The sequence below is a fragment of the Triticum urartu genome, chromosome 2 (assembly GCF_003073215.2).
Source record: "Triticum urartu cultivar G1812 chromosome 2, Tu2.1, whole genome shotgun sequence".
NCBI lineage: Eukaryota > Viridiplantae > Streptophyta > Magnoliopsida > Poales > Poaceae > Triticum > Triticum urartu.
The window spans coordinates 737,183,252-737,206,280 of NC_053023.1; the positions used below are offsets into that span (position 1 = coordinate 737,183,252).

The window sequence follows — 23,029 nt, forward strand, 5'->3', positions numbered from 1 at the left end:
ATCTTGTAGGCAAAATATTGTCAGAGGTCAAATACCTCTCGACACGGGCATGAGTATGAAATACCAATTTCAACTCTGGGAACATCTTATATGCTCCGTGGCGTTCAAAACATTTTTTAAGTCCGGGTTCTATGCCGTAAAGCATGGTGCATTAAACTATCAAGTAGTTATCATACCGAGCTTTGTCAAACGTTCATAACGTCTGCATCTGCTCCTGCAATAGGTCTGTCACCTAGTGGTGCATCAAGGACATAATTCTTCTATGCAGCAATGAGTATAATCCTTAGATCACAGATCCAATCCGCATCATTGCTACTAACATCTTTCAACTTAGTTTTCTCTAGGAACATATCAAAAAAATAAAACGGGGAGCTAAACGTGAGCCATTGATCTACAACATAGATATGCTAATACTACCAGGACTAAGTTCGTGATAAATTAAAGTTCAATTAATCATATTACTTAAGAACTCCCACTTAGAAAGACATCTCTCTAATCCTCTAAGTGATCACGTGATCCAAATCAACTAAACCATAACCGATCATCACGTGAAATGGAGTAGTTTTCAATGGTGAACATCACTATGTTGATCACATCTACTATATGATTCACGCTCGACCTTTCGGTCTCAGTGTTCCGAGGCCATATCTGCATATGCTAGGCTCGTCAAGTTTAACCTGAGTATTCCGCGTGTGCAAAATTGGCTTGCACCCGTTGTAGATGGACGTAGAGCTTATACCACCCGATCATCACGTGGTGTCTGGGCACGACGAACTTTGGCAACGGTGCATACTTAGGGAGAACACTTTTATCTTGAAATTTAGTGAGAGATCATCTTATAATGCTACCGGCAATCAAAGCAAGATAACATGCATAAAAGATAAACATCACATGCAATCAATATAAGTGATATGATATGGCCATCATCATCTTGTGCTTGTGATCTCCATCTCTGAAGCACCGTCATGATCACCATCGTCACCGGCGCGACACCTTGATCTCCATCGTAGCATCGTTGTCGTCTCGCCAATCTTATGCTTCTACGACTATCGCTACCACTTAGTGATAAAGTAAAGCATTACAGGGCGATTGCATTGCATACAATAAAGCGACAACCATATGGCTCCTGCCAGTTGCCGATAACTCGGTTACAAAACATGATCATCTCATACAATAAAATTTAGCATCATGTCTTGACCATATCACATCACAACATGCCCTGCAAAAACAAGTTAGACGTCATCTACTTTGTTGTTGCAAGTTTTACGTGGCTGCTACGGGCTTAGCAAGAACCGTTCTTACCTACGCATCAAAACCACAACGATAGTTTGTCAAGTTGGTGTTGTTTTAACCTTCGCAAGGACCGGGCGTAGCCACACTCGGTTCAACTAAAGTTGGAGAAACTGACACCTGCCAGCCACCTGTGTGCAAAGCACGTCGGTAGAACCAGTCTCGCGTAAGCATACGTGTAATGTCGGTCCGGGCCGCTTCATCCAACAATACCGCCGAACCAAAGTATGACATGCTGGTAAGCAGTATGACTTATATCGCCCACAACTCACTTGTGTTCTACTTGTGCATATAACATCAACGCATAAAACCAGGCTCGGATGCCACTATTGGGGAACGTAGTAATTTCAAAAATTTCCCTATGCACACGCAAGATCATGGTGATGCATAGCAACAAGAGGGGAGAGTGTTGTCTACGTACCCTCGTAGACCGAAAGCGGAAGCGTTAGCACAACGCGGTTGATGTAGTCATACATCTTCACGATCCGACCGATCAAGTACCGAACGCACGGCACCTTCGAGTTCAGCACACGTTTAGCCCGATGACGTCCCATGAACTCCGATCCAACCGAGTGTTGAGGGAGAGTTTCGTCAGCACGACGGCATGGTGACGATGTTGATGTTCTACCGACGCAGGGCTTCACCTAAGCACCGCTACAGTATTATCGAGGTGGACTATGGTGGAGGGGGGCACCGCACACGGCTAAAAGATCAAACAGATCAATTGTTGTGTCTATGGGGTGCCCCCCTACCCCCGTATATAAAGGAGCAAGGGGGGGTGCGGCCGGCCTAGGGGAGAGGCGCGCCAGGAGGAGTCCTACTCCTACCGGGAGTAGGACTCCCCCCTTTTCCATGTTGGACTAGGAGAGAGGGGGGAAAGAGGTGGAGGAGAGGAAGGAAAGGGGGGCGCCGCCCCCCTCTCCTTGTCCTATTCGGACTAGGGGGAGGGGGCGCGACCCTTGCCCTGGCCGCCTTCTCTCTCTTCCACCAAGGCCCACTAAGGCCCAATAACCTCCCGGGGGGTTCCGGTAACATCCCGGTACTCCGGTAAAATCCCGATTTCACCCGGAACACTTCCGATATCCAAACATAGGCTTCCAATATATCAATCTTCATGTCTCGATCATTTCAAGACTCCTCGTCATGTCCATGATCACATCCGGGACTTCGAACAACCTTCGGTACATCAAAACATACAAACTCATAATATAACTGTCATCGAAACGTTAAGCGTGCGGACCCTACGGGTTCGAGAACTATGTAGACATCACCGAGACACGTCTTCGGTCAATAACCAATAGCGGAACCTGGATGCTCATATTGGCTCCTACATATTCTACGAAGATCTTTATCGGTCAGACCGCATAACAACATACGTTGTTCCCTTTGTCCTCGGTATGTTACTTGCCCGAGATTCGATCGTCGGTATCTCAATACCTAGTTCAATCTCGTTACCGGCAAGTCTCTTTACTTGTTTCGTAATATATCATCTCGCAACTAACCCATTAGTCACAATGCTTGCAAGGCTTATAGTGATGTGCATTACCGAGAAGGCCCAGAGATACTTCTCCCACAATCGGAGTGACAAATCCTAATCTCGAAATAAGCCAACCCAACAAGTACCATTGGAGACACCTGTAGAGCACCTTTATAATCACCCAGTTACATTCTGACGTTTGGTAGCTGTAACATCCCAAATTTTCAATTTGGAATGTTATACATTAGATCATCATGCATAGCATATTTTTCTTGCATTTTGGTTGATCCTAGAAATTTCACGCAACTCAAGGACCTTCGAAGAGAGTTGGAGATTTCGTTATTTCATATTTGAGAGTTTTCTCGAATTTGAAAAGAGGATCATTTGATTTATTTATTTCATCTTCAATAACTCTGGAGCACAGCAGAAGCCCCGTTTTGCCCCTAAAATGGGATTTCAGTTTCAGCACACCCATGGAGGAGGTAGCTCGCACAACCATAATGGCCACAAGAATGGTAATGGGAATGGAGGAAGCAACGGCCAGAACCGGACCACCCCATCCACCCCAGCCAAGAAGGACTTGAGCTATGTCACTTGCTATAAGTGTTCGAAGCCAGGGCATTATGCAAATGAATGTCCTGAAGGCCAGAATGGAAATGGCAATGGAAGCTCTGGAAAGAAGCCGAACCCTTTCAACAGGGGACAGGTGAACCACGTTAATGTGCAGGAGATTGAAGATCAGCCCGATGCAGTAATAGGTAAGTTTTTGGTTAAGTCATTTGCTGCACTCGTTCTTTTTGATACTGGTGCATCGCATTCATACATATCAAGGGGATTTGTGGAAAAGTATAGCCTGCCCACTAGGATTCTTAAAACACCTATGCTAGTAAGCTCACCAGGAGCAGAGTACATGGCCAGACAAGGATGTTTTCAAGTGCCATTAAGTATAGGAAGGCATGTTTTTCCAACGGATTTAATTATTCTGGAATCCCAAGGTCTGGATGTGATTCTTGGTATGGATTGGCTGTCGATGTATGGAGGAAACATCGATTGCGCCAGTAAGACAATTTTTCTTACCACCCCAGAAGGAAGAAGGATCAAGTATGTATCCCGGCATGTGCCAAAAATGACACAAGTAAACTGCCTAACAGGAGTTGTGCAAGAGGAAGTACCAGTGGTGAAGGATTTTCCTGATGTATTTCCTGAGGAATTACCAGGCATGCCACCGGATAGAGACATTGAGTTTTTGATTGAGTTATTGCCAGGTACAGGCCCAATATCGAAGCGACCGTACCGGATGCCAGCAAAGAATTTGGTAGAAATTAAGAATCAGATTAAGGAGTTATTGGATAAAGGTTACATTCGCCCAAGTTCTTCGCCTTGGGGATCACCCGTACTTCTAATGGAAAAGAAGGATGGATCATTAAGGATGGTTGTAGATTATCGGGGATTGAATGAAGTAACCATCAAGAATAAGTACCCACTGCCAATGATCAATGATCTGTTTGATCGTTTGCAAGGAGCTAAAGTGTTTTCCAAGATCGATTTGCGATCAGGGTACCATCAATTGAAGATTCGAGAGCAGGACATACCTAAGACAGCATTCACCACAAGATATGGACTGTATGAGTATACCGTTATGTCATTTGGATTGACTAACGCACCTGCCTATTTTATGAACCTGATGAACAAAGTGTTTATGGAGTTTTTGGATAAGTTCGTCGTAGTGTTCATTGATGACATCCTAGTTTATTCAAAGAATGAAGAGGAGCATAAGGAACATTTGCGTTTGGTTTTGGAGAAACTAAGGGAACATCAGTTATACGCCAAATTCAGCAAATGTGAGTTTTGGTTGAAGGAAGTTGGATTCCTCGGACACGTTATATCTGGAGAAGGTACAACAGTTGACCCCACAAAGGTTGAGACCGTAACCGAATGGGAATCACCAACAACAGTTGGAGAGATCCGGAGTTTTCTTGGACTCGCAGGATACTACCGGAGATTCATTGAGAATTTCTCAAAGATTGCGAAGCCTATGACTGAATTGTTGAAGAAGGATACTAAGTTCAAATGGACTGAGGAGTGTGAGGCTAGTTTCCAGGAGTTGAAGAAACATTTGGTCACCTCACCAGTATTGATTTTGCCAGATCAGACCAAGGATTTTGAAGTGTATTGCGACGCTTCACGTCGAGGACTTGGAGCAGTGCTTATGCAGGAAGGAAGAGTTGTTTCATATGCTTCACGGCAACTGAAGCCTCATGAGTTGAATTATGCCACGCATGATTTGGAGTTAGCAGCCGTAGTGCATGCATTGAAAACGTGGAGACATTTCCTCATTGGAAATCATTGTGAGGTGTACACGGATCACAAGAGTTTGAAGTACATTTTCACTCAGAAGGAGTTGAACCTCAGACAGAGGAGATGGTTGGAGCTCATCAAGGATTATGACATGAGATTGCATTACCATCCCGGAAAAGCTAATGTAGTAGCTGACGCATTGAGCCGTAAGAGCCATGTCAACACCCTAGTGATGGGAGAAGTACCAAAGGAGTTAGCAGAAAACCTTCGTGAGCTATGTTTGGAAATAGTTCCGAGAGGCTATGTAGCAGCATTGGAGATTCAGTCAACATTGATGGATAAAATCAGAGAAGCTCAGAAATCTGACAAGGAGATTGCTTCTATAAAAGAGAAATAAAGCGAAGGAAAAGCAAAGGGATTTCGTGAGGATGAGCACGATACCCTATGGTTTGAAGACCGTGTTTATGTGCCAAATGACCCGGAGATCAGGAAGTTGATTTTGCAAGAGGCACATGATTCACCGTATTCGATTCACCCAGGGAATACCAAGATGTATTTGGATTTAAAGGAAACATTCTGGTGGACCGGAATGAAGAAGGATATTGCAGCATATGTAGCAGTTTGTGACGTATGTCAGAGAGTAAAGGCAGAGCATCAGAAGCCAGCAGGATTGTTACAACCATTGCTGATACCCGAATGTAAGTGGGATAAGATAGGCATGGATTTTATCACAGGACTACCCAGGACAAAATCAGGCTATGAATCGATATGGGTAGTAGTTGATCGTTTGACGAAGGTAGCACATTTCATTCCAGTTAACACCACTTACACCAGTGCTAAGTTGGCAAAGATATACATGACTAGGATCATTTGTTTGCATGGAGTTCCGAGGAGTATTGTATCGGATAGAGGAACTCAATTTACCTCAAAGTTTTGGAATCAGTTGCATGAAACTTTAGGAACCAGACTAGAGTTCAGCACAGCTTTTCATCCGCAGACAGATGGACAGACCGAGAGAGTCAATCAGATTTTGGAAGATATGCTGAGAGCTTGTGCACTAGATTATGGATCTAGTTGGGACGATAACTTGCCGTATGCGGAGTTTTCCTATAACTATAGTTATCAAACTAGTTTGAAGATGGCACCTTTCGAAGCTTTATACGGAAGGAGGTGCAGGACACCGTTGTCATGGGACGAAGTTGCAGACCGTCAATTCTTTGGACCAGATTTGATTAAGGAGTCTGAACGGAAAGTTAAGTTGATTCGCGATAGGCTCAAGGTAGCCCAGTCCAGGCAGAAGAGCTACGCAGATTCTAAATGCAAGGAGACAGTTTACGAAACCGGAGACAGAGTTTATCTTCGAGTATCCCCACTTCGAGGAGTTAAGCGCTTTGGAGTTAAGGGAAAATTAGCACCGCGTTTCGTTGGACCGTACAAGATCTTGCAACGTATGGGAGAAGTCGCTTATAAGTTGGAATTACCAGAGGGACTGTCAGGAGTTCATGATGTATTCCATGTTTCTCAGCTGAAGAAATGTCATGCCGAGATGGCGGAGGTACCTCTAAGAGATACAGTACCGCTTGAAGCGATTCAGTTAAAGGATGACCTAACATATGAGGAGAAGCCAGTCAAGATTCTCGAGTTTGCCAGCAGAGTTACCCGCAGCAAGGTTATCAAGTTTTGCAAAGTTCAGTGGAACCATCACTCAGAGGATGAAGCCACCTGGGAGAGAGAAGAAGATTTGCTCAAAGACCACCCTCACCTATTTTCTAGCCAACCCGAATCTCGAGGGCGAGATTCATCTTAAGGGGGGTAGGTTTGTAACATCCCAAATTTTCAATTTGGAATGTTATACATTAGATCATCATGCATAGCATATTTTTCTTGCATTTTGGTTGATCCTAGAAATTTCACACAACTCAAGGACCTTCGGAGAGAGTTGGAGATTTCGTTATTTTCATATTTGAGAGTTTTCTCGAATTTGAAAAGAGGATCATTTGATTTATTTATTTCATCTTCAATAATTTTTCCGATATCAAAAATATAAGAGAGGGAATAATATGACTTTCCCAAAATTTAGGAAAATGAATATCTAATGGATAAATCAATTTTTGTTTTCCGGAGTTTATTTGCATTTTATTCGGATAGGGAAAAATGCGCGTTTTCGAAAATTGCATTTTAGGTCCGGAGTAAAGTTCATTTTGTTCGACTCATTTTTAGGAGTCGGGGAAAATTTACTTTAGGAATTTTGGACTTCGTTTAGATTTTCTTTGTTTTGTTTTTCTGTGCGCAAAACCGATTTAAAAAAAAAATCTTGCAGCGCCCTGGGCCAAGGCCCAGCCAGCAGCCGGCCGGCCAGGCCATCGCCCGCGCCGCGCGCCAGGCGCCAGGAGGCTGCCGCCGCCGCCCCTTTTGGAGTCCTAGTAGGACTTTAGTCCTACTCCGTTCCCTCTTTTTCTTTCCTATTCCTACTCTATTTCTTGCCCCCTACCCCAAGTTTTCTCCTCCCCTCCCCAATATAAATACCCCAACACCCCCCCCCCTCTAAACCCATCAAATCAAACCCCAAGCCCTCCACCGCACACCACCCCGCGCCCTACACCGCCGCCGCGCCACCCCACACCCGCGCCGCCGCCCTTGTGCCCTAGCGCCGCCGCCGCACCTTGCCCACGCCGCCGCCGCCCTACGCCACGCCGCCGGAGCCCCTCGCCGGAGACCTCGCCGGAGTTTGCCCCGCGTCTCTTTTCCTCGGATCGTTTTCTTCTAATCGCTCCGATTCTTTTCTTCTCTTCTGATTCGTTTTCTAGATCGGTTTTTCATTTCGGTTTTCTTCTCCGAAACCCTAGATCGGATTCGTTTTCTTTTCCGATTTAGTTGCCTTTGGACCGTTCGCCGGACCATTCGTCCTAACGAACGTGATCACCGGATTCTTCTAGGTTAATGAACGTCCGTTCGTTTAACCGTTCTTCTTTTTCTTCTCGTCGGATTTATTCCACGATCGCGATCTCAGATCCGATCTTCGTTCTAGTCTTTCTTCTCGCTCGTTTATCGGAATCAGGTGATTCAAGCGCCTGGAGTTTCGTTTCGAAACCGCCGTTCCATCTAATCAACTTAAACAAGCTTTTGCCCCGGTAAAATTTGACCTAGTTTCAACTTGCTAGAACCGAGTTGTTTTCTTCCGCCGTTTGTTTTCCGTTTCTTTGTTCGGTTCGTTCTTTCTTTGCAACCGGAGTTCTTAAGTTGAACTTTCTGGTTCGATCTCTTGTTCGAGTTTTACCTGTGCATTAGATGAGTACTTATTGTGTGCTTGTTGTTTGTCTGCGATAGATCACCCGGATTGCGCCGCCTGCTATTTCGATTCCCTAGGTCTCGCGGATCATCAGCAAGGCAAGTAACACTTTGATCATACCTTTTCTACAAGCCAGTTTTATTGCATTAGATCAATCCTCACACATTGCATGATTAGGATCTAATTAAATTGTGGGATGGGAAGTAGATGAGGTAGTACCTATCACCTGTATTACTATGAAACCTTTGGGAGTTACTTCTACGTTTGCTTATTATGCCATGCTATGCTAGTAGACGTGGATTGGGTGAGTGATATCCATGACAGATGTGAGTATTGTTAATTAATGGTTTATCTAAGGTGGCAACTTAAACACACATCTGGGTGGATTGAGGCACCTGATGTCTATCAGGACTTGCCTGTTTTATTTTGGACCGCCACCCAGGCTCAAAGGGATCATAAGATCTTTCATGCTAGAAACTTCCATGTGCAGCCACAAGCCATTATGGGCTCTGGCATAGTTGACTAAGTTGTGCGAACTCTTACAGTGGTAGACTAGCAGATGTAGGGGATGTAGGTGTACCGGTCTACCCGATCGTAAGGTGCTAGTGCTTCTGAAAGGCTATGTCTCGGTCATCCATCTTCTCAAACACCCTGCAATGCGAGAAACCAAACGGAGGCGATCGAGTCTTGTGGGGAAAAGTGCGCAAACCTCTGCAGAGTGTACAAACTAATCATGATTAGCCGTGTCCCCGGTTATGGACAACTTGAGTATCTAGTACTTGAATATCATGTGAATCTCAACATGTTACTTCTAATTAATGTTGTTGGGTTTAATTGTTCACTTAATTGGGATCGGAATGCTGTCAACCATTCTCGATGTTTAACAACCACCATGATAGTTAAATAAATTTATTCCTTTGCAGTAGGGAAAAACTGGCTTTACGCAAAAAAAACTGTAACCATAGAGCTTTCCACCAGCCATATATGCATATAGTATAGCTGTTTCATTCCATTACTCTCTATGTGTTACTTTGCCAGCATATTCCTTGTGCTGACCCGTTTTCGGGCTGCAACTTCTCATGTTGCAGACTTTTCAGACGACGAGTAAGGTGCTTTTAGGTCGTGGTTCTATACTCAGTGATGCCGTTGGAGTTGATGGACCCATTTATCTTCCAAGTCTTCCGCTGTTATCGACACTAGATGGCCTTAAGCCATTTTTATTGTAATAAGTTCTCTTTGAGACAACGATGTAATAAGTGTGTGATTGCCACTCTGCTATAAATCCTTCCTGTACTGTGTGGTGTCAGCATTACTGATCCAAGGATGACACCGGAGCACAGTAGACTTGATCCATTCGGGTCGGGTCGCCACAGTAGCACACAAAGTGTTCCTCTGGTAAACGGGAGTTGCATAATCTCATAGTCATAGGAACATGAATAAGTCATGAAGAAAGCAATAGCAACATACTAAACGATTGAGTGCTAAGCTAACGGAATGGGTCAAGTCAATCACATCATTCTCCTAATGATGTGATCCCGTTAATCAAATGACAACTCATGTCTATGGTTAGGAAACTTAACCATCTTTGATTAACGAGCTAGTCAAGTAGAGGCATACTAGTGACACTCTGTTTGTCTATGTATTCACACATGTATTATGTTTCCGGTTAATACAATTCTAGCATGAATAATAAATATTTATCATGATATAAGGAAATAAAAAATAACTTTATTATTGCCTAGGGCATATTTCCTTCACGTACGACACCTCCGAGTTCAGCACACGTTCAGCTCGATGACGTCCCACGAACTCCGATCCAGCAGAGCTTCACGGGAGAGTTCCGTCAGCACGACGGCATGATGACAGTGATGATGTTGCTACCGACGCAGGGCTTCACCTAAGCACCGCTACTATTTGACCGAGGTGGAATATGGTGGAGGGGGGCACCGCACACGGCTGGGAGAGATCAACAGATCAACTTGTGTGTCTAGAGGTGCCACCTTGCCCCTGTATATAAAGGAGCAAGGGGAAGAGGCGGCCGGCCAAGGAGGGCGCGCCAAGGGGGGAGTCCTACTCCCACTGGGAGTAGGACTCCTCCTTTCCTTGTTGGAGTAGGAGAAGGGAAGGAAGGGAGAGAGGAGGAGAAGGAAAAAGGGGGGCGCCCCCCCCTCCTTGTCCAGTTCGGACTAGAGGGGGAGGGGGCGCGCGGATTCTGAACTACCTTCGGTACATCAAAACACAAAAACTCATAATACTGATCGTCACCAAACTTTAAGCGTGCGGACCCTACGGGTTCGAGAACTATGTAGACATGACCGAGACACGTCTCCGGTCAATAACCAATAGCGGAACCTGGATGCTCATATTGGCTCCCACATATTCTATGAAGATCTTTATCGGTCAAACTACATAACAACATGCGTTGTTCTCTTTGTCATCGGTATGTTACTTGCCCGAGATTCGATCGTCGGTATCTCAATACCTAGTTCAATCTTGTTATCGGCAAGTCTCTTTACTCGTTATGTAATGCATCATCCCGCAACTAACTCATTAGTCACATTGCTTGCAAGGCTTATAGTGATGTGCATTACCGAGAGGGCCCAAAGATACCTCTCCGACAATCGGAGTGACAAATCCTAATCTCGAAATACGCCAACTCAACAAGTACCTTCGGAGACACCTGTAGAGCACCTTTATAATCACCTAGTTACGTTGTGACGTTTGGTAGCACACAAAGTGTTCCTCCGGTAAACGGGAGTTGCATAATCTCATAGTCATAGGAACATGTATAAGTCATGAAGAAAGCAATAGCAACATACTAAACGATCAAGTGCTAAGCTAACGTAATGGGTCAAGTCAATCACATCATTCTCCTAATGATGTGACCCCGTTAATCAAATGACAACTCATGTCCATGGCTAGGAAACTCAATCATCTTTGATTAACGAGCTAGTCAAGTAGAGGCATACTAGTGACACTATGTTTGTCTATGTATTCACACATGTATTATGTTTCCGGTTAATACAATTCTAGCATGAATAATAAACATTTATCACGATATGAGGAAATAAATAATAACTTTATTATTGCCTCTAGGGCATATTTCCTTTAGTTCTAAAGTTTTTCTGATTCATATGTATATACACACATTTTAATTTGCTTGCTCACTCATTCGGTATGTATGTAGTCCATATTGAAATATCTTATAATGGTGACGGAGGGTTTATTATAATGTCATGTGCGCTAGATAGAGTCGCCTCTGCCGAGTCCGATGTGTCTGCCGAGAAGATGGGTTCCAGCATGGCCGATGTGTGTTGAGCAAAATCCTGGGCATGCCCGACTATCCTCCTTTAGGGTGCCTTGATTTTTGGCCAGTTTGGTATGTTAGGTCAGTCTACTCCTTTAATCTTTTGCTTGGACTTCCTTTTTTGATTAGTTTGGTCGACTCATCTAATCTTTGTACTATTTTTTAATGTTAGTTCTTACCGACATAATTTTTGACGTGTTGCAAACAAAGGATCAACCGAATGGAGCAACGGTCAGAAGAAAGAGATCAATTTCTCAATTGCATGGCTTGCCCATGGTAAGAAATATCAAATTGGAATCAAGTAACAATACTCTATTGTCCATATCAAAGACCAATGAATTGCATTTTGTTTTTTTATCGTTTTACAAGAGTATTTGCTTCTCTTAAAAATAATGTAAGTTTCTAGCTTCATGTTTGGCTCATCGATTCTTTTAATTGTGTAGTATGTTGTCAATTTTTTGTTGTTTAATTTATGTTTTTGTCGTAACATCAGCCTTCCATTAGTCTAATTGATGTTTGGACTAAAATACAAAACTAAGGGCATGCACTTAGATTTATTTGGTATCAAAATATTCAGAAGACATGGATCCATCACCTATTGCTTGTTCATTCACTTGCTCATGAACTCGCTGCTTCGCCAGAAGCAACTAGAAGACATGGATCCATCAGGGAAGAGTAGAGGAAGACCATCGAAAGGAGGATGCATAAGGTAGTGGCAGCATCACGTAGCCTTCTAATCCAGCATTGTTCATAAGAAGATTATTGTTGCAAGAGCATAAAAAGCTGGTGTTCGAAGTTCCAGCGAGTGACTTTTCCAGCAAGAATCTAACAAGAGTGAACTAGCTTGTTTCAACACATACATGCAACGATAAATCATGTGTATTGTTCCTCCATTGGTTATTTTAAATGTTTATTTTGCGGTTGTAAACTCGGCATGGTCTTTTCTCACCTCTTCTACATAAGATTTGCTACAAGCAAATTGATTTCACTGGTAATATTTATGTCTCCATTGCATATTGGCTCTGCCTTCTTGGCTCGGGAGATCTGTGGTTCAAGAGACATTAGATCTGCCTTCTTGGCTCGGGGGGCATCATAGTCGGCGTATGCCTCCTCCCCCTTATCACAGTGGTGGATCAGCACAAACACGGGGGAGGGGATTAGGGCGGAGAGCGGGGTGGTTGGCGGGGCGAAGAACATAGGGCGCCATGGCCAAGGTGAGGTTGGCGCCATCTGGTATTAAAGGGTAAAGAACATAGGGCACCATATCGAAGGTGAGGTGGCCGTCATCCGGTTTTAAAGGGTGAAGAACATAGGGTGCCATGGAGAAGGTGAGGTGGGCGTCATCTGGTTTTATAAAACGGGGCTCCACCTAGAAATGTTCGACTATGACAAAAATCAGGTGGGAAGGGGAGGTTGTGGCAGGAAAAGGGAAGGGTGTGTCATCGGGTGGGGTTTTTGTGTTAGGCCCACGTGTTTGAGATAACATGGTGAATAGTCTGGACAACAACATTTCTCCTCCACATATGGGCTGGATTTAGGGAGATTGAACCGTTAGATGGTTGAATTTTGGGTAGCCTGTTGAGCGCCCGTTTGATGCCCGAAAACACGCCCAGACGTATAGACGTAGAAATGAGCTTCGACCTTGGGGACAACTCTAATCATTTGTTTGATTCAGTTATATGTATCGTAGTCCGTAGCAACGCACGGGCGTTCTACTAGCAGAGATTGTTTCTCGTTATATATGTGGTAAGCAATTCAAACAAATCCAAAAGAGATTGTTTCTCGTTTTAATCCGAAGAGATCTAACGGTGCATGTACGAGGAATTGTGGGGCAGGCAACACGACCGATCGGGGGCTGCAATCGATCGACCGAGGCCTTTTATTTCTTCCGTCCCTTGCCTCATTTTTCTCTTCCCCCTTCCTCTTCCCCTGCTCTGGCTCTGGTATTCCCCCCGACGCGACGCCGCGGATCTAATTACAGCCGCCGCCGTGGCCGTGCCATACCTTAGCCTCAATCCGACCTCTCGGGGGCGTGGGCCGCCGCCGACGCCCCAGTCCGGCCTCCATCATCACTGCCGCCATCGCCGTTCCCCTTTTTCCTCAGCCGCCGGGACATCCAGCTGCCCCGTCCAGTGTTTGGCCGTTGGGTCTCCTTCCATACTTCCGTCCTCTGAGGTACGAGTACCTAGATTGTTTCTTCTCATGCACAGCTGCTTCAATAATCTTTGTTGTTGGACTTAAATCAATCAATCCCACTAGGTCGGACATACATCTAGATCTGCCGCCCCTGTATTACCATGGAGACTGTACATAGTACATGAATCATGGCGGTGGCACGACGGCTACTGCTTGCCCGGTTCCATCTCGGAGTAACCAGACCCCCTCCGGATTCCTCTTCGTGTTCTATTCGGACCTCCCCTGCCCTTCCTTTTTTCAATAAAGACGACAGCTTTGCCTCATGGCGTACTCTGTTCCGACCTTATTATTATCGTCCATGGAGCAGAATAATGTGCGCCACCGCTGCTGCGTAAGCTCTTTCTAGCTTCTCTTCTTTTTGGGGTTCAATTCAAATTAACTAATCATGGATTATCTCGTGTCGCAGAAGCCACAAGAGGAAGATAGGCTGGGCGCCCTGACTGACGACATCCTGCTCTCCATCTTGGGGAGTGTGGACCTTGCGACGGCCGCAAGGACCAGCGCCCTGTCGACGCGCTGGAGGAGCCTGCCATGGCTGCTCCCCGAGCTTAACCTCCATGTCAGGGATTTCCTGCCCGTGCCATGCCCAGATTACCCTGTTGCTGCTGCTCTACGGATATTTTTTTATTCTAAAATACCAGCGCAACACATAAATCAAGCAATGGCGTCCCTGACCAGAGCTGCTAGGAGTTTCTTGCGCACCAAACACAGCGGAACCGTCACAAAAATGTCCCTTGAGATATACCTCGTTGGCAACTACTCGCATGATATTGGCCCGCTGGTCCGTGACGTCATCGACAACGGCACGGTAAGAGAGCTGGACCTCACCATTGCCGACGACAAGGATTTCAGGTGCAAACATGCAGATATGCTGCAGAAAGCACGGGTCGTGGACGGGTTCTTCAGCACGTATCCTAATGTGCTCCCTTGCCTCACGAGGCTCCACCTCTACAACCTGCGCTTCGCCGAGGGGGACATGCTGCACCGCACGCTGTTCGACTGCTGCAAGCAGCTGCAGCACCTCAGCCTGGACCACTGCGACACCGGCGACGGCTCGGTGTGGCAGATAGACGCACCGAGTTCGGGGCTCAGGGTTCTTGAGCTCCGCTATTCCTACTTGAAGAGGCTCGAGGTGCGCTGCCTTCCCAAACTAGAGCTGCTCCGTTGGGAGGTCTGGCTGCACAATGAGACCCCCTTGCATTTTGGTTCTGTGCCGTGTCTCAAGGAGTTATTCCTCCTATGTGGTGCAGACATTGACCACCCGGGGTTTAGTTTAAGCCAGCTTCTAGATGGTGCCACAGACATCCATACCCTGACCTTAAACTTCCAAGGAGAAAAGGTAATTTCATACTATTTCAGTATATATTGTCTGATGTGCTTCTAATTTCATCAGTACGAATTGTAAAGTTACCACAGATGGATTGTGGTTAATTAGGACCGTAAGTTTGCGCTGTTTTTTTGCTGTTTCATGTTTTGATCAAGATATTTGCTTTTTTATTTATCATTGCTAGGAAACATTTCGTTGATTAGCAAATGAAGAACCTGGTGCGAATGTCATTTTTTTTTCTTACGTGCACAATGTCGATCGTTACATTTTCTTCTTCTTTATTTGTCTGTTCACCAGCTTTGGATCCAGCCTGAAAGCAGGCAACTCCGTGCTGCATTCAGCAAGCTAAGGAAGCTGTCTATTTATGGCATATATGTTGAGTTTGACCTGTTATGGACAATAAATCTCCTTGAAGCTGCTCCAACCGTGGAGGTATTTGAGGTTGAGGTACTAATTTTACTCATTCCTTGCTCGATTGTTAGTTGAACAGATATAAGCATTTCCTTCCTGTCTGTTGATACTAGTGCCAAATGCCTGCCTTGGTGTGCCCCATCAAGCAAACGCAAAGTAAGGTCACTTATATTCGTAGATACGTTGACTTAACACACAGGAAATAGGAGGCCTGTGACAACTAATACTATATACACAGTAAGTAATAACGTTGTTAACTGTACAAGGAACTCATGGTAGAACTCACCCTGGCATAAACTTAAGATTTCGCGCATGAGCCATCTCACAAGAACTGTGAGGATGTTGAACCATTATGAATTGAAAAAAAAGGGCGTTTTGACCTTTCTTTTAACATCTTAGTAAGGGAGATTATATAAGCATGAAAAATTGTCTCACATGGGTGCTTTAAAATTGAGACACCCATTACAATAGTATATTTCCATCTCGTTCAAATATAGTACCAACCCATACAATCAATAGAGCTACCCTTGAAGCTCACATATATGTGGCAGAAGGAGTTAAATTTGATTTAACAGCCATACTGCAATGAGAATATATTGTAAAAAAGAACCCTCAACGGACCAATGAGGTAGGCATGGCACTTGATAACTCCATCAACCTGGGAATGAATCACCTGACCTACAACTAGGCAATGATTCATCTTAGCTGAAACTTCTGTGGCCTAAACTATTACTTGATCCAGGCAAGGGAAACCACCAGCATGCGATATGATAGCATCCGCAGATCGATCTAAGCAAAGATATATGAGTCAGCCAAGTTGTCCACACTCTGGTTTGTTAAGATATTCCTAGAACCTATTAAAATGGGCATGGTCTTTTTGCAAGATAATTTTGCAGGGAAGGCATGAGCAATTTGTAGCATAAATGATGCGTGTGACATTGCCTTATTTTTTACTAAAATACCCATAGAAATAATATCGGCCAAATTTGCATCCCAAAGATGGTGTCCATAGCTAAAACATGTGGTACGTTGGAACGGATGTAGTAAGTACAACTACAACTAAGATGAAATTCGCACACACCTGTGTGTGTATGCACGGTAACATTCATAACTTATTTGCAAACCTAAAAATGGTAAATCGCTAGCAAAAAGCACTATCTGAAACTCTTACATCAATATACTACAGGATGTACCATACACTCATAAGTTGCATTAAACAGGGACTGAAGAAAATTTTGTAGTGGAAGTGGCACATTGTTCAGTTAACTCAAAAGAAAATCACAATGAGAATGTGTGTGCCCATAACTTTGCTCATCAACCAATGGTGCAGACTCCCTACGGCTTTTTAATGGAAATCCCACATTTTTTCTTCAGAAAATACATACCCAAAGAAGAGAAGAATTTAACAGTTGCGCCATATGAAAGTAATGATCATTCACAGATGTTTTTTTTTGGGAACGGCCCACAATCACAGCTCCATTTGCCAATACATGTCAGAGGTGCATACTAATTGATAGTCGGTCAAAGCAATTCAAGAGTAGAGCTGAAGCATACTAATTTTTAGTGCATGCTTGGATTGGTCACAGGGAGGCGACGTGGTGCCTAGGCTAGGGTTTGCACTTGTCATGGAATGGCAGCGCACCGGGAGAGGATGCGAAGGTGTTAGGGTTGGGGGAATCGGAGCGAGAGGAGACAATGTGGAGGGGGAGTGAGAGAACGGGCTTAGTTGGCCCCGTAAAAACGAGTTTTCAGGGTTTGCACGAGTCTTTCTAGGGCCGGTGCGGGAGGCATCATCTGACGTTCATCTGTGATAAAAGTCAAGGAATTGTGCGGTTAAAAAGAATTATGGATAGGCTGGCTACGCGGTAGAATTTAGAAATAGGATCTCCTACTCTGCTTGATGCTGAGAAAAGACGGCTCATTCCTTTCTTGATTGTTAGTTGAACAGATATAAGCATTTCCTTCCTGGTTGTCGATATCATTTCGTGATAGAAGTTGGATATAAGCATATCTCCGACTATACTTTTATGTAATACTGATAATTAGGCCTTGGTTATTGGATACAGGCGTTTGAACATCCATGTTCCGTGCCATTTTGGGCACGTGTTGGCCTTCAAAGAGTGCAGCCCTCATGGAAGACGCCTGGATTCACAAGCTGTAGCAAGTGGCAGCTGAGAGAGCTCCACTTTGGCAGCTTTAGTCCCTTGGTGGGGCATCATATGTTATTTGTGCGTGAGGTGATGGGTCGAGCTCCAAAGCTGGAGACTGTTCTTTTGATGGAAAATGAAGAGCCATGCAAGAAGTGTAAGGCAATGGGTGCACTACCTACTCCTGTAGGAGGTATGTTTCCAAGGAGCAAAGATGAGCAAGAGGCCATAGCCAAGCAGCTTAGGGACAAGAGGATCGTCTCCTCGTCCTCGGCGGCGAAGATAGTTTTCAAAAGTATTGCTTCAACAGTGGTATTCTGAATACAAGAACCCGAATGCAGGTGCAAGTAGTAAAACGAAAATGTAATAGACGCCAAGGCAAGGCTTTTTAGTTGTTTGCTTAAAGGAGAACTGGTATGTAATTTTTTGCTGTTGTGGCAGCGTGTGGGGCGGTCATGACCATCCTATCTTGTATCCTTGATTCTCTATTTTGGATTTTTTGGTGTCAAATGACCTAATCTATGCTGCCACGTGCTGTTTGTGGGGGATTTGTCTGGGTACATTCCTCGGGTGTGCGTAGCTATTGTTCATGGGGTTGTTCTATGCCGGTTGGTCGTTCCTTTCTTTCATCCTAGATATTTTGATTGATCACCCTCTCTTTCTTTCTCCCTCTTCCTGGAAAACTAAACTCCTGTCAACTAGTGTGCACGACTTGCCCAACGTAATGGCCGTATCACTACTGTTAAAGGGGAGTCTGTCTTCGTCATGATAACTGGACCTCCCCTCCCTCTTGCATGATTGTCCGACCTCGTCCTCGCAAGATCTATGCATTGTTCATTCCACCTCCCCTTGGTTCGCCCCGAATCCCACGCCCCTTGTTCCCCAAATCCCCCGGTTAATCTTAGGCGGGTGATAGGCGCCGGTCTGCCGGCGGAAACCTTTCGGCCGGTCCAACGCGGGCCCTTAATTTGTTTAATCTACAACCGTCAGATCTCTCTTATTTCCCTCCCTTACGTCGTCTTCCTCCCTGCCTCTCTACTCCCTGAATGAAGAAAAATTCCTCAATCCTCCGCCAGATCTCTCTTCCCCTTGATCCCGGCATCATCTCCGGCGTGCAGCAGGTCCTCCCCGTGTCATCTCATGGCGTCCTTCTCCGTCAGCGGCTTCGAGCATGCGACCCCTCCCAGCAGCAGCTCGTTCTTGACGTGTTACGCGCGGGCGCCGCCAGCTGCTCCCGACCGACCCCGTGGTTGGAGCACAGAGGCACGCCACCCGCCGTCGTTGAACCAACAGCTCTCCGCACTCGATGTAGCCCTCGCCTCTGCTCACTGCATCGCCCCTGGCCGTTGCTATTCCATCGCGCGGTGCATCCTCCCCCGTCGCACCTAGCTGTCGTGGTTCCAGCACACAAAAAGTGACTGTCGTCGTACCCTCAGGCCGCCATGGTTCCAGTACACGAGCACGACCACGTCGCATCTCGACATCGAGAAGAAAAACGATGCAGCCCCCATCACCGGTTGCAGCAAAAATAGTCGCCGGTCGCAGCTACCCGCGATGACAGTTGCAGCTCAACGACAAGATCACACAAAAAAAAGCTGCATCCGCAGGTCGCCGATGCTGGAAACCACGCAGTAGAGAGCTACAACCGTATGTCGCGGTGCTGGAACCGGTGGGAGAAAAAGCTACAACCGCAAGTCACCGGTGTTGGAACCAGGCAGTGGAAAAGCTGCATCTGTATGTCACCGATGCTGGAACCAGGCAGTAGAAAGCTACAACCGTATGTCACCGATGCTGGAAACATACAGTAGAAAAGTTGCATCGCGGTACAGGAAGAAGAAAAAGCTACAACCGTACTAGGAGGTGTAGGAGCCGGGGAGAAGAAAAGCTGCAACCGCATGTCACCGGTGCTGGAACCGAGCAATTGGTGACGTGTTTTGATCCAATGAGGGTGATTTGCTGCGGCCGATGACCGTCTTTGCTGGAACCAATGAGCTATTTGCTACGACCATCTAACTACAATGGCTGTGTTCGAACCATGGTCGTCATCTCCCTCGGAGAGGCTTCACAGCAGGCTATGGCTGTGTGGCCCACTCGCGTCGAAGAGGGGCAGAGAGCGGTCGGCCTAACTGGCGGGGAGGGAAGGGGAAGGGTCTGTGCCCAGCTCTCCCGAGAGAGCCGGGTGCGGCGGCGGCGTGTGCAGGTAGTGACGCCCCTGCGAGGAAGGAAGTCAGAGGTAGGAGATGACAGCATAACGTGTGGACCAGAGCGACTCACGTGGAAACGACCAGGAGACACACGATTGTACTAGATCGCACGGCTCGCACTCGACCGGCCGAATCACTCGGCCTGCATGCCGTACAGAAACGTTAACCTTAATCTTAACTCTTAGGCTGTGTTCGGGAATACTCGGCTCCTTCGCCAGGGAGCGGAACGGGCGGAGCGCCCATTTAGCTGCTCCCTCAAATTCCACTAGATGCCGCTCCTCTCCGCAGCGAAGTTAGGAGCGGAGAGTTTCCGAACGGCCCTTTAGTTCCTGCAAAACCGCATGCCCTATCGGGCCTGCAATGTCCATATTCTCGCGCCCTCCGTCTCGCCTGCTGAGTCTTGACATAGGACGAGCTTCAACCACCTTCCCCGCGGCTTCAATCCTAGCTTGTGCCGCTGCGTCGCCTAGCCCTTAGCCACCGCTACCAGGGTTCTGCGATGCAAGCAAAAGCTGAAGCATGGTTAGAAGCTGGATGGGACATGCCATCTTTGAAACTGACTGCTTGGTCTTGCAGCAAGCAATGTCCTCTACTTCTGTAGATCGTACGTGGTCCCCTTAGTGTGCTATTTCGTGAAGCAAAATTCCAGCTAAGCCTAGGCTTTATAGACCACAAATTTCTGTCACATAGACTGTAAACAAGGCAGCGCATGTGCTAGCCTCCCATGATTGCTGGGGTCTTCCGAATGGCCAAGTTGTTTGGCATCACTACAAGAAATATATCAACTAGTGACCTTCTGTCAGTGACCCTGAAAGAATTGGTCATAGATCTATGACCATTTGAGACCAATTGGTCAAAAGCTGTTCGGGGGGCTCCAAACCCTAAACTATAACGACCATTTTGGTCAGAAATGTCGTAATTTCCTTACACGAAATGGTCATAAAGCAGATATCACTGGCCCGCTGCCTTATTTCTAGCTGATCACGACCAATATAGATGGTCATAACCTTGTAAATTGTGGTGGGTTGCTATGACTAGGCGCCACCTCATCAGTTTTGCCTATGTGTCATGTCCATGTGGCAATTTTTGCCCCAGGTTGTGAAGCAACCTATATTTCTGTCAATCCCAAATTCCCAAAAAATCTCATAAATTCTTTGAGTCATATCTTCGTCAAATATGTAAAAAACCTTCCTTGCCTAGTTCAAAAATAATTCAACAATATTCATTTTCCTATTCTGTTCAGAACAATACTTTGTGAAGGAAGTACCACTTTGGCATGTCCAAATAGTATCCATTTTCTACAGTGCTTTTCTATGCCCAAATAACCATCATCCACCAAATGCCACCTCAATCCATTCATTATTTTGAGCACAACTTCAACATTCGTATTTATGTCCAGTGTGGTACTTTGCGAAGCAAGTACCACCTAGGCTCCTCCTTTTGAGCTGAAAATTTGTGAAGACAGTCTTCTTAGTAACTGATCATCCTCAGCCAAAACTCACGCCCATTAGCCATGTACATTTCCCGTACCGCTAATCAAACACTTGGCTACTAATTCATATTTGAGCATCGATCGGTCTCCTCGTGAGAATCTTATGTTGTAATTTTCTTCCTAGCACCTACCTGGGGAGTGCCCAACCCACTAGACATGCCTAGGCTGCCCAAAACACATGGCAATTCCACGGTCACGCGGTGACCACGCGGCGGGCATGCGAGTTTACGCGCTCTAGAGTTGGGGGCCTCGGCCACCGCCCAAACCTCGACGTATCGCCACCAAACCATGTATTTATGATTAAATAGGTACTTATGTAACTAGAAATGATTTTTGGAAAAAATAAATAGCAAACTATGAGGCAGCTGCAGTTCAAATTTGACCCGCTTCCAACTGAATCGGCGGAAATTTGTCTTTTTCACGAGAGGTGGATCAAAACTTTTTACACCCAACCATTTTGTCAGTTGTGCATTAAATATGTCCTAGTATTTTAGAAAATTGATTTGGTCCAATTTTGCAACAATTATTTGGGAGGTCCTTCACAAAAAACCTCCTTTTGGGCACTCGAAAAATGGAAAATGGTTTTTTCGTCCAAAGAAAATGAAAACTTTCTTAGGCAGCATTGTTTGCCATTCCAATATGCACCCTTGTGCACAATATGAGATCATTTGAACAAACTATGCCATGAATGTGCCCATAAGATTGATCATTTGGCTTGAAAGCCATTGATCTCCACACGTGATAGCTCGTTTCTGAGAACAGTTTTTTTAAAAGAATTGTCGTATTACAAGTTTATTATTTTTCCTGGGAACTTGGCCACATATAATGACACAATGCGAAGGTTTCCAAATTTTTTGATTTTTTTGAATTTTTTATGCCCGTTTCAAAATGCGTCAAAACGGCGGGAATGACCGTTCCTAGTTAGTGGTTGAATCTTGGAATTTTTTTGGTGTTTCTATGATTAAATAGATACTTATGTACCTAGAAATGCTTTTTGGAAAAAATAAAGAGCAAACTACAAGGCAGCTAGAGTTCAAATTTAACCCGCTTCCAGCTGAATCGGCGGAAATTTGTCATTTCACGAGAGGTGGATCAAAACTTTTTACACCCAACCATTTGGTCAATTGTGCATTAAATATGACCTAGTATTTTAGAAAAATGATTTGGTCCAATTTTGCAACAATTATTTGGTAGGTCCTTCACAAAAAAACCTCCTTTTGGGCACTCAAAAAATGAAAAATGGTTTTTTCGTCCAAAGAAAATGAAAACTTTCTTAGGCAATATTGTTTGCCATTCCAATATGCACCCTTGTGCACAATATGAGATCATTTGAACAAACTATGCCATGAATGTGCCATAAGATTGATCATTTGGCTTGAAAGCCATTGATCTCCACACGTGATAGCTCGTTTCTAAGAACAATTTTTTAAAAGAATTGCCGTATTACAAGTTTATTATTTTTCCTGGGAACTTGGCCACATATAATGACACAATGCGAAGGTTTCCCAATTTTTTATTTTTTTTATTTTTTTATGCCCGTTTCAATATGCAGTCAAAACGGTGGGAATGACCGTTCCTAGCTAGTGGTTGA

At 45.1% G+C, this 23,029-nt stretch overlaps 1 protein-coding gene across 3 annotated transcripts; it reads left to right on the forward strand.

Annotated features, from left to right (window-relative positions):
• Window positions 1-13,533: 13,533 nt before the first annotated feature.
• On the forward strand, window positions 13,534-18,272 carry LOC125540323. 3 transcript variants are annotated; one of them, XM_048703931.1, is made up of 5 exons: window positions 13,534-13,836; window positions 13,921-14,185; window positions 14,264-15,196; window positions 15,482-15,631; window positions 17,662-18,272. In XM_048703931.1, the coding sequence occupies exons 2-5, from the start codon at window positions 14,120-14,122 to the stop codon at window positions 18,061-18,063; spliced, it is 1,551 nt and encodes a 516-aa protein (XP_048559888.1). In that variant the 5' UTR covers window positions 13,534-13,836; window positions 13,921-14,119; the 3' UTR covers window positions 18,064-18,272. The 3 variants fall into 3 exon arrangements, with proteins under 3 accessions (XP_048559888.1, XP_048559887.1, XP_048559889.1); XM_048703930.1 differs by having other exon boundaries at window positions 13,535-13,836; window positions 13,921-14,188; XM_048703932.1 differs by having other exon boundaries at window positions 13,535-13,836; window positions 13,921-14,170.
• Window positions 18,273-23,029: the final 4,757 nt, after the last annotated feature.